At 40.3% G+C, this 19,327-nt stretch overlaps 1 protein-coding gene across 7 annotated transcripts in view; it reads left to right on the forward strand.

Annotated features, from left to right (window-relative positions):
- CLIP1 (CAP-Gly domain containing linker protein 1) overlaps nt 1-19,327 on the forward strand; it is a 59,930-nt gene that overhangs the window by 2,896 nt on the left and 37,707 nt on the right. For all 7 annotated transcript variants that reach the window (XM_085592743.1, XM_085592741.1, XM_077787249.2 and 4 more), the window contains exons 2-3: nt 7,343-7,529; nt 7,994-8,562. In XM_085592743.1, the coding sequence (XP_085448869.1) occupies nt 7,436-7,529; nt 7,994-8,562 (663 nt within the window). In that variant the 5' untranslated portion in view covers nt 7,343-7,435. The remainder of the gene's footprint in view (nt 1-7,342; nt 7,530-7,993; nt 8,563-19,327) is intronic.

A 19,327-nucleotide genomic window follows, 5' to 3' on the forward strand; every position in this document is an offset into this window, starting at 1 on the left:
TTATAATCTTGCTGTCTGTATTTTTAGCTTATTATGAGGGGAAATTGCAAGGCAGAGAGAGAAATTCAGTATTGTATAGAATCAGCTTATTTGACACTCTCATTCTGCTGCTCTGCTTGGCAGCAGCATCCGCTCAATCACAGCAATATTTATCTATGTTCAGAATTTGTGCTTCTCCTGTGCTCTCTGCCAGCCAAGCAGCAGTCATGGTGCTAATTTCAAAGGCTAAGAGCACGGAGGGCTAAAAAGAGACAGCTGACTTGATGTTTTCACCCAGTGTGAAACAGTTAAAGTTTCACCCAAGTCTATAAAAATTAAATCCTTACTATAAAAAGCAACATCTTTGTTTCAGCTTCTTGGGTTGTAATTGTATTAGGGAGAAGCCTTTGTGCCTTTAAATGCTTTGGGGTTTGAAGCTGAAGGGAGATGATGTTTTCTTTCTCAAAATTTAAATTGTAGATACCAAATAATTTGAACCTGAAGCTCATCTATTCCAAAGTCACCATTTTATCCTGACTGATTGCACTTACTGGGATGGCTGAAGTGCATTATCATCAACAGAAGTCAGTGTGGACAGTCAAACAAATTGTTATTTTTCTCACTGAAATGGGAGTCTTTGGGGAAAGACAAGAACTTCCTGGGAAAAATGTAGGAAAATTAGTAAGTGATGATAATGGGCTTACCAGAAGAGGTGGCAATTATTTACTTAGTTGAAAACTTTCTCTACACCTCAATCCTTGACTCCTTCTGTAGGGAATGATGTGCTGGAGAGGGAGGATCATGTGCTTTCTGATCTTTTAATAGACCAGAGCAGCAATGTTTTTATAACCTGTGTGCACAGTGGCAACTTGAAGTGTTACAGTTTGCATCATATTAACAATTATCAGCTCTTCCTGATTAATTAAAGATAGGCAGAATCTTTTTTAAAAGACTCATCAGGCTGTGTTTGAAATAGCAGTAAATTGAGGAAAAATTACTCACAATTTTATGGCCCAAAATAGTTTTTAGACATCCTCTGATTTGTGCTTCATATTCAACAGTCAGTGTTTCAGTGTTTCTTTATTGAGGCTCCTGAGGCATTTGGGACTCTGAATGAACATAGTAAGTTCTAAAATTATAAAACAGGATGACTTAAAATGCCCTTGATGCAGAATTAAAATCCATAAGCAGAGCTGAAGCTTTGTTGAATTGCCTTCCTCATAGCAGTGCTGTAATATCTGACTGATGGTTTCAGGTCCTAAGCTTCTTACTATCTTTGATCTGATTCATCTTCTTCTTAGAACAGTTTCTGAGTTATAAGAATTCACCCCGCCTTTCCCTTTCCCTGGTGTGTGCTGGGACAATCCTGTTTATACAATTTGCAGCAAATATCCTGGACTTCCCAAGGTGGAAAAACATCCTTATATCTTATTTAGCAATTGAGCAATTCCCTAAAACTAATTTTCAGTGGATTTGGGTCTCATAATGGTTGCCTTCCTAACTATATTGCATTCAAGTTTTATATTGTAGCCAAGTAAACTGATAACCTGCTGCTGTCAAGTGTGTTGATGGCAAATTTGCTTCAGAAATCAGTTCTTCTAAAGATACTGGGAGAAACTCAAAACTCTTTAAACACAAGTCTCCCTCCTTCTGGTTCACCTGCTTCTGTGAAACGTGTAGGAATAGGATTTTTTTTTTAATTAGAGAACTCCTGCCTTTTATTTTTATTTAGTGGAAATTACGCAGCAGGTCAAAATCAAAGGAGAAATACAAGTTTGTGTGCAGACCTGGCTGATGCTGAAAGATGATCTAAAAGTCTTTGGTTCTGAATACCCTGGGATCTGTGACCTCACGTGGGGAACAGATCCAGTCATCTCTGTGGTACAGAAATACAACTTCTACTATTGATTTCAGTTAAGAAAGAAATCTGAAGTTGCTGGTTGAGCTGTAGGTTCCCATGTCCTTCACGAGGGCCAGTGCTGTGGGGCTTTGGGATTCCCAAACATTCTTCCCCAGTCCCTCTCAATGTACAAGACAGAGGGAGCATCTCTGAGATTTTAAGGAAGCAGGGATTTGCTCTTTGGAGTGGGAACCCAGGAGCTATTTCTGGGGATGTCCTTAGCCCCAGGGCAGTGGCTCGATGGTGGGATGAGTGATGACAAGGCACAGTGTTTGTGTTAAAGCCCTGCGACTGCTCAGAGATCCCCGCGTGCTCCTGTCTCACTGAACACACACTGCCTGCCTCAGACTAAGGAATGTTTATCCAAACCAGTGCCCTGAAAAGCACAGTTGGAAGGGTTTTCAACCCCTGCCACTGACCGGATAGCTCTGTTTCAGTTTCTGTTGGTTTTTGCCACTCTTCGTTTCAGGTTGAGTTCGTCACGTCAGTGCTGCTGTCAGAGGAGCTGTGTCATCCCAGTGGGCAAACTTCCCAAATTCCTGCAGGCTTTGGGCTCGTGTTATTATGGCAGCAAAAGCAAACAGTGTTTGGGTTAGACTAAAGCCCTACTAAAAGTTGCATGCAGCAGTAATTTCCTGGAGTTAGCCTCGTAGCTACTGTGAAGGCACTTCAGAACCGCAAGAATCGGCTTTTGTTCTGTTAATGTAATAGTTATGCCTGGTTAAATTAAGTAGAGATGCACTTCTTCAAGAGTCTGTCTTAAGTAAAATACATATTTATGTTAAAAAACAGAATATAAGAAACTGTGGCTTTGAGGTTCCTGTAGGATAGGTGTTTACCTTTGTCAAGGGTTGGCTTCTGGAATTCCTATGATGGTTATGTTGGACTCGGCTGGAAAGCAGAATGACATAAGGATCCTGTATAAATTATGAGACCTTCTTGCTTATTTCCTTACAAAAATTTTTATTTCCTGTTCCAGTACCTGCAAACAACAGATCTGAAAAGCCTGGATTTCTTTTGTTATTTTCTACCTGAGTTATAAATGCAATTTTTCTCTACCTTTAAAGTTGAGGTACAAAACATTGGTTCCATGTGCAAGTACCAGCCCTCATGTTTTGATGTTGGCACTAAGCAGAGCATAGTAACCCAAATAAATGTTTTCATGGCACTTGCCATAACAAACATTGAATTAAATAATGTCTTTTCTTCTAGTAGTGATTTATCTGAAGGCTATATTCAGATCATAACATTACTTGAGCAATTGACATAAAAATCAGTGGTTTCTGGAGAACAAAATGAAACTGAAGCCATGTTTTTAAATGCTCCCTTTCTCTAATTGCTGTGTGTTGAATGAGTAATCAAATATTGACTTCCAAATGCCAGCTCTTTTTGTATTGAAATCTTAAATTCTTCACTCTGTTTGTTTTCTCTTTTATATATAAATTCTTTCTTGAATTATCTTAGTTTCAATGTGACTGATACCTGAAGATGCCTCTAATTCCAGTGTAATCCCTGAGCAGTGCAGTTAAAACCTTGAGCAAGCTCAGATGCTCAGTTTGGTTTAACAGTGACCTCTGCAGAGGCTGTTACCTCAGTCCCACCATAATTTGCTGTTTGTGCCTCGCTTTGTTAACAAATGCCTACGGTGCTTTCTGGTGTGTTTCAGTGTGAACTTGCTGCCCATTCAATAAATGCATCAGAGCTGACAAAACACATGGAATTTGCAGTAAGTCAGGAGCGTGAGGGTCACAGAGAAGTTCATTTGCCTTTTCACAGTCTGGCTTCAGTGAATCGATGCAGAGAGACCTGGATGTGAGTTCATTGCTCCAAAATGGTTGTATTTAAGTAGGGAGTGGCCAGGAGCACCAAGAATGCTGCATCACTCCAGAGCTCTGTAAAGTGAGTGCATGAGGGCTTCCAAATCCATCCTTCTGGTTTAGCAACTTGTGATTGTACAGGACTGGCTTTGAAGCTGAGTGAGACTTCTACAGTGGATATTGTGTGCTCTGGAATATTTCATTGTAAATGTAATCCATTGCTTGCAGAGTGCTTATTCAGACTATTTGGATGCCCAGTAAGAAATTTCTCCAATAGACCCAGAATGCAGCAGAGGGGGAGTCAGGATTAGGAATATTTTTGTTCAAGGATTCAGCTTCTCTTGTGCCCCCTTCCTCCAGAATTGTTCCTGTGAGGAAATGCATTGGCATTGCAAGGCATTTTCCAGCAGTATTGATTCCGTTAATGGTGTTAACTAAGTTAAATATTAATCTTTTTAATTTGAAGTGTTTTGAAGAACTAGGAAAAGCTGGACTTAATTATCTTAGAGGTCTTTTCCAACCTAAACTATTCTGTGGTTCCACTGGTACTCCTAAGTTCTTGCCATGACTACAGGGTTAAGTAGTGAGCTGAGGCTTTTCCTGTGTTCTTATTTAATTCTTTTTTGAGTCCTGTTTGTTGAAAATAGTCTTGAAAGGAATGTTGGACAGCTGCTTTCTTTTTTATTATAGGAATTCCTTTTTTGACAGTTGGAAAATATCTGCTTTTGTAATTATGCGGCTACATTTTATTTATTTATTTTTAATATTAGTTTGCCAACAGAATTCTTATCTATTATCACATACCACATTAGTAGGATTTATTTACTTAAACAAGTGGTTCCCAGCCTGTTGCTTGATCCATGCAATACTTAGAGGTCTTTAAAAGGTAAATAAGAATAAGGATATCATTAATCAGTTAAAATTCATATTGTGTGTAGTCATATATTTCCAATAATGGCACAAGTGCAAAGCCTGTGCTTAAAATCTCTTTTTTTGCTCAGTTTTGTAACTGGTAGAACACTTCAGTGGAATATATTATTAGAGGTTTTCTGGACCTTTGATTAACTTCCTGACAGGATATTCTGGGACACAGTAATATTTTTGCCTATTGATTATAAGGATCCTTTTTCAAGAGAGCTGAGATGGATTCAAGGGAGGAAAGAACAAATTGAGACAAGCACTGAGCTGCTGCCTTTTATGAGAGCTGAAGTGAGATCATTGACATCTGGAGCCTGTTAGGATATGTTGGAGTGTGTAATGCTTAAAATCACTTGATGCAAATTTATGTGTTTTATGAGCTCCATTAGGCAATGCTGCTCCAAAGGCCCTGTCCCTAAGACCAAAATTTGCATTTTAACTATTGCAGTGAGGCAGTCAGTTATCAAAAAGTGTTGCCTATAATCTTAGCTTTTCTTTAGTCTGAATTAAGCTGCAATTTCAGTAACTCTGAAACCAGGACAGGAGGGATTGTGTTACTTCTGGCCTAGTTGAAGGCCTATGTGTTGAGAAAAGCAAATGACACAGCAGATACATAACCCATGACTGTGGAGAGCAAGATTAAACTACCAATGAATAGCCTAAGCCAAGAAATGCAGGGGTAGAACATTCTAACTTTCTGTTGAGCAGAAGCTTGTTAACCATCTATTAATAAATAATTGACTGAAACTGGCAAAGTCTAATTTGGGTGCTAATGCAGTGTGTGTCCTTGCACAGGGCAGTTGTGGTGGGGCTGGAAAGGTCTTTGGGGGCTAAAAAGGAGGTGATGTATGGAAAAGAATGGCACAGTGCTGAGGAACAGTTCCAGCTTCCAGGCTTTAGGAGAAATCTTCTTTAAGTACTCCCCTTTCAAATTTCCATCAATTTGGTCTTTGGCACTGACTGTGAACTAAAAATGACTGACCATGATGCTTCCCCTATTTCTGTATTTGTACCAAATCCTTTTTTTATCTTGCATAGTTTTTGTGCTTCATGGATTTTGATGGGTTGAGGAAAGTAAGGGAGGTGAGCATGGAGATTCTGGAGTTGGAGAGGAGGGAACAGGGCCTGTAGCCTGAGGAAGGGAGCACATTTGCAAGAGAGAAAAGAAGGCGTTTCAGGCCCTTGGTGTGTAAGATCAAAGTGCAGTTTTAGAAGATTTCTAAAAGGAAGGATAGGGAAATAAGAGGTAGAGTCATAACTGCAGACAGGTGGGTGACAAACTTCTGGCAACACTAGAAAATAAATGGTTCAGAAATCTTCCCAGCACTTCATCATTTTGATGGAGCAGAACTTAAATTGTCAGCAAACACCATTACATCCAAGGTGGTAATTCATGCTTTTTAAAATATAACATTGTTGCAGGCTTAGGAAATGCCTTCAGTTTGTCAGGGTGGGTCTTGAAATAACACGAGGAATGTCTCACTTTGGTGTTTAGGTTCACAAAGCAGTGAATTGATTTTTAGGAACGCTGATTAATAATTCATAATACAGGAGGAATAAATCTTGGACAGAGACAGGATTGGTTTATTCTCCTGAGTTCTCCTTGCTGCAGCAGAGCTGTCTCTCCTGGCAGGTTTGTTTTACCTTTAACTGGGTGCTGAGCTCTCAGTTTGAGCCCCTGGGCACTGGGAGGCTGCAGCTGCCCAACTTTCTGTCCTGACAGGTGCCAGAGTGCTGAGCAAAGGGCAGGACTGGGACGTGCTTTGTAGTTCTTGTTGGACGTGTTCTGAGCAAACTCGCTGCATGCCCCTTTCCTTTTCCCCTTCAGGTTTTTGTTGAGGCGTGTGCTGCTGCTGTTGGTGTAGCTGTTCTGGCAGTGCCTCATGTAGAAGTCAGCACAAAGCCAAGCTCTGTTCACACAGAATAGTTTATTCCTTTGAAGAGAGGGGAGAGCAATCACCTTGAAGTTCGGCTTTGAATTCGCATTCGAGGTAAAAAAAAATACGCAGATTTTTCATTCGAGATGAAGAAGCCTTTCTGAAGCTTTTGTAATCAGAATGAAGATGCCTCCTGTGGCAAAACACAGTTCCCTGAAAAGCTTCGAGCTGGCTTCCAAGTTCTATCCTAGCAACGTTGGGAAGAGTCCCTCCTCTTAGCTGGGGCACTGGTGGGGACTACGAGCCAGCGTATCTTGTGATCTGAGGTCACAGAGAGCTGAGGTGGCTCTTTGCTTTTCAGTTGTCATCATGTAACTCTTAAACAATTTAAGCTTTTCAGTTCCAACCTCTTTGAAACTTCACTCCTTTTATCCTGAAATTCCTGGCTGTCTTGATTTCTGTTGCTGTTATTTCTCTAGTCTCAAGTTGGTTTTGCTGGGATGTTGCAACACTGGAAAAAAATGTGACTGAAAGCAGTTGTGTGTGTGCAGCAGTTAAATCTATGTGTAATGTTAGCTATGCTGTTAAGGGCTTTGTTTTTCTTTCTTAAAATAACCTTTTCGTTTAAATCTCAAGATAAATACAGCAGCATTCAGCAAAGTGAGTTCTTTGGATGATTTAGGTTTTAATAGGAAATGGCCTTCAAAAGATGGGGAGCTGGAAATACTGCTGGCTGCTACTGGAAAGCATTTTTTTATAATGCATTTTATACACAGATTGTGTATATATAGAAATCCCTCCTGCAGGAGTTAACACCGATCTTTGCTCATGCCTGATCTTTTTATATACAGGTTTATTCCAGAGTTGAAAAAGCTTGAACAATATATTTTCTCCATGTTTGGAAAAAGATAGTTGCTACAGACAAGGAGGATAATTGCAAAAAGATGAGTATGTTAAAACCAAGTGGACTGAAGGCTCCTTCAAAGACCATCAAGCATGGGAGTACATTGCTCAAAACCCCTGCACCTGTTGCTGCTGGTAAGGAATAGTTAAATGTCTTAATCATTTCCTCATTCATCTTCCAACAAAAAGTACCTTGAATGCTGTAGTATACACTATTTTTACTCTTTACACCAATGTATTTTTCCTTGTATTTCTGATTTTAAAAAATTACATGTGGAACTTTCAAAAGAGCTAAAGGTTACTATTTGGAAATCAAGCAATTTTCCTCAAACCTTGTCATGATAGAATTGCTTTGGGAGTTTTTGAAGTCAGGCCTATGACTTTTGTTGTTACAAAAGCAACCTTACTAAAACCTTCATTAAATTCATTGTCCTCAGATTTTTCAATTTTTTTTCCCAGTGATTACAGCATTTGCACAGGGAAATTAAGAGTTGTGATGTCCTAATTAGGGACATTGTTACATTAAAACTAAGTAATGATGCTCTTTGGAATATTAGTGTATTTGATTCCCATTGTTTCTCCTTGTGCTTTGATTCCAGCTCCAGCAGAAAAAGCAGCTCCCAGTGAGAAGCCCTCAAGCACAGCCCCTGCGGATGCACACGAGGAGTTTGTGGATGATTTCAGGGTCGGGGAGCGCGTTTGGGTCAATGGAAACAAGCCAGGCTTCATCCAGTTCCTGGGGGAAACGCAGTTTGCCCCGGGGCAGTGGGCAGGGATTGTCCTGGATGAGCCCATCGGGAAGAACGATGGCTCGGTGGCTGGAGTTCGCTATTTCCAGTGTGAGCCCCTGAGGGGAATATTCACAAGGCCATCCAAACTGAGCAGGAAAGTGCTGACAGAGGACGAAGCCAACGGTACCCAGACAGCTCATGCTTCCAGAGCCACCTCCCCAACATCCACATCAGCTGCTAGTGCAGTGTCCTCATCCACTGCTGCACTTCCCCCTTCAGGAATTCCACAGAAATCACCCCTTGCTGCTAAGGAACATGCAACTCCTTCTCAGATTAGCAATCTTTCCAAAACTGCCAGTGAATCTATATCAAACCTCTCGGAAGCTGGATCACTAAAGAAAGGAGAAAGGGAGCTCAAAATAGGAGATCGAGTGCTGGTAAGATTTCCCTGTTTGCTTTTGACTGATTAATTAAAACTTCTGCTAATATTCAAAACTTTTCTGCCATTTCCTTGGTCAAGATAACAGAAATTTATGCTCTAGCTTTCTTTGTCTAGTGTCTTCTGTAAACAAGCTCTTTGCATGCTGTGGGAATATCTTGGCAGTACCAAGATAAAATGGTTATTTTGGCAGGTTTTAATCTGTCATGTTTTACTGCTGTTTAAAACACAACATTGTGTTTAACAACATATTTGTAGCTTATCTCTCTGTATCTTAAAGAGCTCCAGTCGTGCTAAATAAAAACCAAGCATGTGAGATTTCCATGTAGGTCTTCTGCCCTGTCCAGGGCTGTGTCTTTAGAAAGCAAATTCTTCAATAATTGATTGTTCCTGGGTGGTGATAGGCAGGAACAGAAGCAGTCACATAATGCCACTGATCAGCCAGGAATTATGTGTGCTCTTGGGGATGTGCCACATTACTTGGCTGCCCTTCCTGAATTCAGACCCCTAAATGCTTCTGCCAGTGTATCATCTCACCTTTTTAAAAGTTGCTCTGTTAGTTTTAACATTTTTTTAAAATTATTATCAGAAAATTGGTGGTAGGTAATGTTATATTCTTAATTTAAAGACTGTTTATATAGCATTTATATATAACTGGAATGATCCTTGTATGCTCACCAGATCTATGATCACTGTAATAGAACCCTGATTTACTCAAGTGAATCATTAAGCCAAAAATTTCTCTTTCTCTTATTTTGACACAATCTTTTCTTACTTATGATATCATTTTAAAATTTTCATTTGGCAGGTGTGAATATCCTGGCATAGAAACTTCTCTGGGGTTACTGTAAGAATATTTTATAGGAAAAAATCCCCTGGATTTTATTGTTTGTCCTGCATTGCTCCACCAGAAAATAATTCTGCAGTGAAGGCAGGTTGATGATTTAATTAAGTTTATTGTATTTTTGAAGGAAGAATTTGCCTTCTCTTTCTGTTTAAGAAGAGCTTAAAACACACAGGGCCAAGTTGAAGAAGGAGACAAAGGTGAAGTGAGGGCAGGGGTTGGCTGACAGCTGGATTTGGGCTGAGATGTGTTTTCTTGGAGTGCCAATGGAAACAAAGATTTGTGGTTTATCCTTGGCTATTTCTGTCAGAGACTGAGCCCTGTTGTCCTCCAGACAACATCAGGGCTTTAACCTCTTGTTTGCCTTTTCCTCAAGGACCTTTGTGAGCCCTTCTGGGATGTCCCTTCTGGGAGAATCCTTTGGTGCTGTGAAGGCATTGCTCTGCCTTCCCTGTGTCTAATTAGTGCAAATTGCAGAAGCAGCATATCCTAAGTGCCACAGTTTGATAATAATAAGGTCCCAAATTGTTAAGTAGGACAAGTTAAACTTAATATTTCATCCTCTCTACTACCTCTGTTTGCCTAAAGTCTTCCTCATGAGTCATCAAATTGTAGTTTGAAGTTTTGGGGTAATTCCTAGCACAGTATGTTGGTGATGCATAACTATAATTTCTATACCAGTATAAGACACTCAGGAATGTGAATTTTAAAGGGGTAGGATCCTTCTTTACTCTTTTTCAATCCTTTGGGATCCCATGCTAATTATTTGTAGTAGATCCCAGACTCTGCTGTCATGTCTAATAATAATTTAGATGTAAATATCTTACGTGGCCAGGTTAGTTCTAATAATCCTGACCTTGGCTGAATAATTGATTCATCTGTTAATATATTTTTCTCTGACACTGAACTCCTGTTCAGCACTGAGCTGTAGAGTTGAGGTGTCACTGAGTAATTCCGGGAGCTGTCCTCAGAGGCAGCAACCAGTTGTTGGGAAAGACCTGGCTGTCACTTGTGTCACTTGCTCAGCCATTCCTGCTCCATCAGAGGGACAAATCCACCCGGCCTGCTCCTGGTCTTGGGTTTTTCTATGCTCACAGCAGTCCCTTTTCAGTAATACTTCCACAAGACGATGAAGGGCTGGGTGGATGTTGCCAGTCCCACCTCAGCACAGAATTTCCCCTCTACGTGACAATGTGGTGTCACAGCCTCATGATGTGTTCCAGTCTGACCACAGCACTGCAGTTCTTGCAGCTTGCACCAACTGCTGTGAGTATTTTGTGAAGGTTTTTTGGTGATTATGGACGAGAAGAAAACAGCTGTGGGGAATTACAGTTTGAGAACAGGGAGCCTCCAGCAGCGTAGAACTGCAGTTCAAAATAATGAATTCATGATAGACAAAAGCTCATTTGGGAGTCTTATTAACACAGCTAATTGGAAAATGACATCCTGAAGGGCAAATTCATAGATGGGTAAGGCACAGCTCATCAGCCAAGATTACATTCCAGAATGGACATCAGATGGCCTCAACTTTATTGATCTTCGTGTGTGATCTCAGGGTGTGGAGTGTTACACTGAAGTATTTCAATCTGTTCTTTTTTTTCCCCTCTAACTAGGATTCTAAAATGTCCTTATGGGAGTAACCTTGAGTGGATCAGTTAAATTACTTTAAGTTTCTTTTTATTGGTGGTAACTGGCTGGCTTTGGATTATTTCAACAGAAGAAGGCAAAATCTTGCAGCTCTTTTTGTCTGCCCAGTCTGGAAGGAACAAGAGGCCACTCAGACAGTGTTTACTAATTCACATCTCAACTTTTTATGTTACACAGATGCAAATTTGGCACAAGTTTGAACCTGAAATGTTGGGTTCAATTTCAGGCTTTCCCAGCAGCTTTGTTGGAGCATTCTCCTGTTCCTGCAGAGATGTTAATACTGCTCCTCTCCAGGAAAGGAAGCTGTCACTCCTCACTTTGCTTCTGCATTGTCCCAGCAACCTGCTGCCTCAGTGGTGCTGGGATGAGGTGGTTTCATTAAAGGCTGTTAGGAGCAAAGAAGTCTTGAGGAGGTGATTAAAGCTCCAGTGTGTGGCCTGTATTGTTTTGTGTGGAGAGAAAAGATGCCTTAGGCTTTTTTTCTTATTCCTTTGATCTCCAGTCTTCTGTATATTTTAAGTCCTCCCAAACTTCTACAGGAGAACGAATATTTTCAAAATATAAAGGGTTAGTAATAAAGGAAGCTTCCAGTGAATATATTATTTGATTGTGATGACAGGAACCCTTTCCTTAATTTCCTTAATTCAGATAACATTAGGAAGAATAGTGGTTTACATACAGATTTGGGACACTTATTCAGAGTTAAAGAAAAGATATTCCAGAGAAGTAAAAGAAAGAAAATTTCCAGAGGAGAAAAAAAACCCAAAAAAAACAGAGAAAATAAATTCCACTGCAAAAAACAAGTAGAGCTGTGAGATGATCACCTGTGTATTCTCAAACCCAGGCTTGCTCAGAGCATCTCATGTGAGGTTGTGCAGAACAGTGCTATAGATACAAAGAGACAAAACAAGCAGCCTCGCTTTTTCAGGGGGCAGAAAAACCTCTTTTCCCAAAAGACCTTGGATATTAAAAAGACATTGACATCAAAACAGACAGTGCTTCAAGGTATTGGATATGTCAGCTGTGGGTGCCTGCAGAAAAATCTTACAACAATCAGCTACAACCTCTCCTGGTTTTTCCCCTCAATTTGAAGAAGACATTTCCAGGCCATTAAATTGAGTTGTAAACATCAGAAAAATAACTCATGGTAGACATCAATGCCTGTAAGGGAAATATAATAATTGTGGAGAAATTCCCATTGTACTCTTGTCTTAGAAGTTCTCTTTCTTGAGAATGCAGAGGAGTAAAAGCAAATCGAAAACCAATCAAACTGAGTGAATATACAAATATTCACTGAAGTATTATAGCCCTAAATAGATGTTCTAGTGGAAAAGGACCTTTAGATTTCTGTAGTTTACTCCTCAAAGATGATTAATTGAAACAGCACCCTGTGCTCTGCTGTCTTGGGAATCTGATGATAAATCTGTCTCCCTCAAATCCCAGTGTATCTGAGCCATGTTCAGCAAGTTTGTGCTCAATTTTCCTTTCACTAACAAGAAACCAACAATACCTTGTGATAGTATTTGAAAATGTTGAAAAATATAGGTAGATAAGTTAGGTATATCAAAGAACTGTGGTTTATTATGTGTAATTCACTATTCAGCTTTTCATTTGGTGCATTGATGTATCTTTTACTGAATAAAAATAGGGCTAAACCAAAGAAGAATTACTAATACAAAGAGTAATTCAAACAGCTCTGCATTAGGCATAATTTCCATTCTTAACATATGATGTATGTTCTGGAATCTGGATGTAATTTAACAGTTAGAATGTTAACTCTGGACAGCCTGATCTTGTATTTGGAGATTCTGTAACACAGGAAAATTGATGTGGAAATCTGCACTTCCTTCACTGTCCTCATCCAGCCTTTCTGGGGTTAATGATACCGTGCCAGCACTGCAGTTGATTTTTCTGCTGAAAATCAGGTTCCAGCTTCAGCATTTACACCTGCTCTGAAGAAGAATTTCTGTGCAATAAGTGCCAGTGGAAATGCTGTGCTCGGTGCTAAACCAGATGGGGAAAGAACAACAGAAAACCAATTCAGAAAACAAATTACTTTCAGGCTCAGCCAGTTCAGGTTTCCTGTTTGAGTTGTGGCCAGAGAACCTGTTTGCCCTGGTGTTGCACACTTAGGATTTCTTAAGAGCCCAGTGCAAAGTTGATTTTAAAAACAAACAAACAAACCCCCCTGAACTACCAAAACAAAACTTGTTAAAACAGGGATCTGCTTCATGTGACAACTGTTGCCTGTACTAAAAGTTGAAGCAGCTTTGACAGGGTTGCTGGCTTTCCCCTGAAGGGACCAGATGCTGTATTTTAAATAAATAAATAAAAATCTTATCAACCTAAGGGGCCTTAGCCTTCTCAAGGGATTAAAGTGCTTTCATTCATTTAACCAGTTACAGCTTCATCACAGTCTGCCAAATCTGCTGCTTCGGGGGCTGAGCCGTAAAGCCGGAACTCGGCCTCCGTCCATATGTTCACAAAAAGATGCAAACTCAATTTACAGGCATGTGCTTATGTGGCCTTTTTGCAGAGTTCTTCCTGTGCATGAGTGACACCTCATTTCTCTTCATTTCCCTGTTTTACAGAGACGGCTGTCAGTTATTCCGTGCTTTGTTGTTTCTTCCCAAGGTCTTTGGTGCTGGAACAGGCAGGGGCTGATAGGAGATTATTGTCAGATTTGTTTCCACCCATGTAACCTATCTGCAAGTAAACATGATGTAGGGCTGTCAACTGATTGCATTCCAGTGCTCTGAAAAGCAACCAAGGGAAAAAGAAATTCACATGTAGAGAGGAGTTTTTTTCCCTTAGCATTGTCATTGTGGTGTTTTTAAGGTTTTCTTTTTCTGGATTTTACAACTTTCTGAATTGAAATGCACTTCTGAGTTTAGTCTGTTTAAAAGTCTGTGATAATATTTAACTGTTATGACAACAAATATTCATTGGTTGTGTTGCAGTTAAAACTGTGCAAAAATATCTGGCACAATGCATACAGGGATGGAAAAGGAAGAAAAAATTGGAAGTTGGGAATGTGTGTGGTTTGTGCTCTCCTGGGGCTCTTCTCTAGAGCCTCCTCCATCAAATGTGACAGTTTTAAATGCTCAGTCACACTTTTGCTTTATCCTTGGGCTGAGGTGACTGTGAGGTATTTTGATGGCTTTGTCATGTTAAGGATTGAAGTAATTCTTATATTTATGTATGTCTACTTAGGCACAGTACTGTGGATCCTGTAATGTGTGATGTAGATTAGTTTCCTAAGTGGCTGCTACAGCATGAAATCCATGTATGAGAAAATATCTGAGGGGTAAGGGGTATCCAAAAGCTTTTCTTGCAATTCATCATGTGGGTGATTTTCTCTGTGCAAATCTCTGCTTTCCTTTAATGTTACTTTTTAGCATTTTTCAGGACGTGGCATTACCTATCTGCTCGCAATTAAGGTGTCAAATTTATCTTAAAACAAGGCAGGAGTCCGAGTCCATGTCTGAGTCACTCTGTTTTGGCAACTCCTTATTTAAATTCAAATTGCATGTGAGTTCCTGGGCTTTAATGGCAGGGACTGGTGACTCCCCACATGCTTTCATAGTAGTTAATTCCTTTTTTGTGTGTGGATTCCTTGGCTCTCTTCCCCTCTCTCTGCCTTCCCAAGGGGGAATATCCAGGAACACATTGTCCTCAGTCATTTCAACACAGGATGGGAGAAGAAACAGTTTATTTACTTATTTTCATTTTTGAGGTTTTTTTTTTTTTGTGGTGGTGATGAATTCACATGTGGCTTTTATAGTATGGAATTGCTGTTAGTGGGGTTTTTTTAATTTCCTTTTGAGTTGGATGAATGAATTGAACCTCAGTAGCATGTCAGTTTTAGTTACTAAACTGTTTTCTCTGGAAGTGAAGGATTGTGTGGTAGCACAGTGTATTTTATTGCAGTTTTTTGCCCACTTTGGCCTTGCTTTTGAACTTGAAAGTTGACTGCAACCAAATTGGGTAGAAGTGGAGAGGTTTCAAAGCAAATTCTTCCAAATTCCATGGAACAGCCCAATAGAAGGTGGGGACTCTGCCCACCAGTTCAGGAAAAGCTGCAATTTGCTTTCACAGAACTTTGCACATTACAGAATCCACATGATCAAGGCTTGCCTGAATCCTGTTCCAATCAGCTGAAGTCACTCTTGCATTTTTTGATAGTGAAGTCACTCACCCATAATATCCAATGCCACAGAAAAGCTGCCATCATTAATCCTGCTGCTCACAGAATTGCAGGGTTGGAACGTCTGAATTATGGAGGCAAGTTTAAAATTTGGGAGATGTTCTAGCACTGTTCCAGTTTTGCCTTGATCCAATGTTGGATGTTGTGTAGGTATTTTTAAAAGGAAATAAGATCATCTAAAGCAAATACCTAATATCTGTCTAATCTCAGCAAAAAAGGCCAAAACTGACAGAGCAAGCAAATGTTGACAAACTAAAACATGCCAAACACTTTTGCTTCCTTCTCTAAAACTACAGATTTCATGGAGAAAATACCATTATGGAGTTATGTGGTGGGATTATTATTAAGTTCCTAAGTACTATCTAACAGTCTAGCTTCAAAATTAGCTCTTGACTTCATTAATTTTAGAACTCGGTATATTTACATCCTTAGTTATTTGAAAAACTCACTGGAATTCATCAGGAATTCAGAATATAGCTCGAAGATGACTCAAGCAACAAAAACTATCTTGCAATAAAAGATTTTATGAACTTATGGTGCTAAACTTCAAAGGGAAAAATTGAGGTGTCTTCCTTAAAACCTGCATGGTGAATGCTGCAGAGCTCTATAGCCCTCCAAAACAAAGTATAATGAGAGCCAGAGGCCACAGTCAGATTTTATTTATTTGAAATTTAAATATGTTTGAATAACTGAATGATTAAGTATGAAAACAGCCAGGTTTTCCATTTTGTCGAGTCCATTCCGGACTCCAGGATAAATCCAATCCGGGTCTCCATTTTCCCGAGTCATTCCCGGACTTTGGCTGAAATCCAGTCCGGGTTTTTCCTTTTGCCGAGTTTTGGTGGGGTTTTTGGTGTGTTTTGTTCTTTTTCTCTTTGCTGAGTTCATTCCGGATTCTGGCTGAAATCTGGTCCAAGACAGATCTTTGTCGCCCAACGTAGGGCTCAAGGGTATTGAGCGAAAAAGGATGAAAAAAAGAATTCCAGTTCTTAACCTAATTTTTGTGTGCTGGACATAAAAACCTCTTTAGGTGTCACCATGTGGTCCAGCTTGCCCTGGTTCAGGTGGCATGTGGTTGTGGTTTTATTTGTCCCATTTACAGACCCTTTTCTAAACATGGGTCTTATAACCAAGGCTACTGTGGCTGTTATCCTGTTTGTTTTATGGATGAATAAGGTGAGGAATTCGTGGATCTTTAACTTCATTTGGAAGGCAGGCACATGGATTCAGAGCTATCACACACTAACTGTATGTTTTTGGGGTTCCTTTAATGATGGATTTACTGTGAGGAAATGACCCCAGGGGAAATTTTCTCCCAACCCTTCAACCAGCTCTTTGGGTCTGCCCCACCAGTTTTTGAAGGGTTCAAATCTTCTCTAAATGCTAATGATATCATACAGTGCCTGGTGGTGCTGATTTGCCTCGTCTATTTAGGACTCAGGGCAAAATCCAGTCCAGGTTTGGGTGTTCCCTGATCGATATCAGCTCTGCTGCACAAACATCCCCACAGAAATTAGCTCAGTGCAGTTTCAGGATTAATTACAGATGGAACTGGGTGAAATGTAAAGACCTGTTCCAGAGGAGATGATGACTTTGTCCCCTCTGGCCTTGAAGGGGTGAACAAATCAATTAAACACAATTTCTGTTGCCAGCTGGAAACAGTTCTGCTAAATTTGGAGAAACAAGAGGAAGATGATTCTGATGAGAACCTGATTAGTGCATCCCAGGTGTTTCAAAGGCTCTGTGTGGCTGGGTGGGTTTTGCTTTTCCAAGTGCTGCACATTGTGGTGCTGAATTGTCCTGAAAATGCAGAAATACCCAAGTGATGCTTTCAGGAGTGAGCACAAGTTCCTGCTGGGGCAGAAGGGGAGACAGAGCAGTTGTTATCACCTTTTACCTTCACTGGGCAGGTGTGAATAAGTGATATTGTTACACTGACAACGTCCAGACCCTGCCTGTCCTCTTTTCCACCAGCACTGCTCAAATCACACTCCCATTTTTTAGACCATCTCTCTTTTTTGCCATTAGATTACACTGGTTTATTTGTTCCCTGCTTCTCCTTATCTTTGGAGATGTGGCTTCACAAAGGTTCTCACAATGTCTGACGTGTTCATCCCCCTGTCCTTTCACCAGGAGCTTTTTAACCACTTCAGGTTTCCAAACCCATTTCACTTTACCTGGCAACAAATTAATGTAAGCTCGGGTATAATTGAATAAATGGAATTTAATCACTTTTTGTATGTGTTTGACATAACTCTAGTGAGTTCCAAGCAAAATTCCTCACCTCACCATGACCTGCAGTCTAGCCTAGATTCTCTGGAGTCTTACAGCTTTGTATTTTACAGCTTGACTCTATTGAGTGAGGGAACTGACTGAGAAAAGGTTTTCTCTATCTGTTATTGAGTGACCTGCCTTAGCATGAAAGAAGGTCATGGAAAACTGTCTTTGTGGTAGTTGTGCCCTGTTTTTTCATAGAACTTTCAGAAACCGATGTTTTTTTATTTTAGTCTTTCATGCAGTACTGGAAAGTAGATCTGCTAGCAAATGCAGCTGGTTTTGCGGTTTGGGGTTGTGTTTTTAACCTTTTTTTGCTGTAATTCTCACAAATTTTAAAAATAATTTTTCTCTAACAGATGCTATACTCTCTAAGTACAATTCTTTTTTTCATATGGATTGGAACAGTTGAGTTTAATCATGTCAGGGTCTTTTTTCCCATTTATGGCACTATTAAGTCTGTATATGTACAGCAAATCTCTTCATGAAAAGCCTTTACCACACTGTCTTGTACAGTAGCACCTCACATTGTACTACCAAGGGAATAAATTATTATTATTTTCTTCTCAAGGCAGGTGTTGTCACTTGCAGGTACTAATTGCACTTTTTACGAGTTACGTCTGTGAATGATTGGAAGCCTTCAGCAGTCTCAGGCTTTATAAAGGAGGGCTGACCTGTCTTTAAAACTGAAATTTAGAAAGTTTTTGCTTAAAACTGAGCAAAACTGCCCATATAGACATTCACTGATTCTCTGAGCACGTTACAGCCACAGGGTGCTCCAATTCCTGCTCTTGTAAGGACACACAGAATGTGCAGAGACAAATGGTAGCTGGTTATTCAAAGAAGCTGGACTGGGTTTGGAAAAAAAGCAGAAATTCTTTGGCATTCTCCCTTGAGTCCTGTTCAAAATAACCCAGGTACCATGGTTACAAGAAGAGTCATTTTGCTGCTTCTCCTGGGAATCTGGTGTTGAGCAGCCCCATCTGGTCTGGGACCTGAATTCCTGCATTTGCTGCCTCCCACCAGGCCTGGGTCACTGCAGGGGCTGGAGCAGCTCCAGGGGCTCTGGGCACTGCCAGATTCCTCCAGGCTGTGTCTCCCAGTTTGTGGTTTGAATGTGGTCTCTTCATAATAAACTTCACATTTTTTACATTAATATGAAAGATGAGCAGGGCAAAGGTATGAAACAGGAAAGGATGAATATTCTGCACAGAGTTTAATCCGTGCTATCCTGGAGCCAGCATTTCTTCTCTAGAGGTTGATCTGCAGTGTGAGTTGGAGGGAACAGATTGCAGCAGTTTTTCCTGTCCCTGGGAATCCCTGCATGGATTTATCCTGTTCCACCAGGGTGCTTCAGACACCTCTTACCTCACTTACCCCACTCACCTTCCTATGGAAAGGTGGTGGGTGGCTGTGTTTAGGTAAATCATTTGGGTTTGTTTAAAAAAATCACCACAGACACAAGCACACGCCACGAAACGGGAAAAAAATTCCATTGCCTGGCTCAAGGGTTGTGGAAAAGGAGCTTGAGGAATTTCTCTGTGCAACCCCAAACCTGACTCTTATCCTTGAAGGGATGCTCCTTATCTAGGCCATTGTTCTAGTTTTCCTGTCTAATTTCTTAAATGGGTTTGTAGAGCCTCTTTTTATTTAACTCTTGTTTTTTCAGGTAGAAAACAGAACAAAATTGAGTGGGGAAATAGCTTCTAACCACAACTAACCAGTCTTCACCTAAAGGGACAAAAACCCCTACCAAAACTTGCTAGGAAAGGAATAAGGAGGAAAACTTGG

Source organism: Lonchura striata, chromosome 15, assembly GCF_050655825.1.
Source record: "Lonchura striata isolate lonStrDom1 chromosome 15, ASM5065582v1, whole genome shotgun sequence".
In the NCBI taxonomy this organism is placed as follows: Eukaryota; Metazoa; Chordata; class Aves; order Passeriformes; family Estrildidae; genus Lonchura; species Lonchura striata.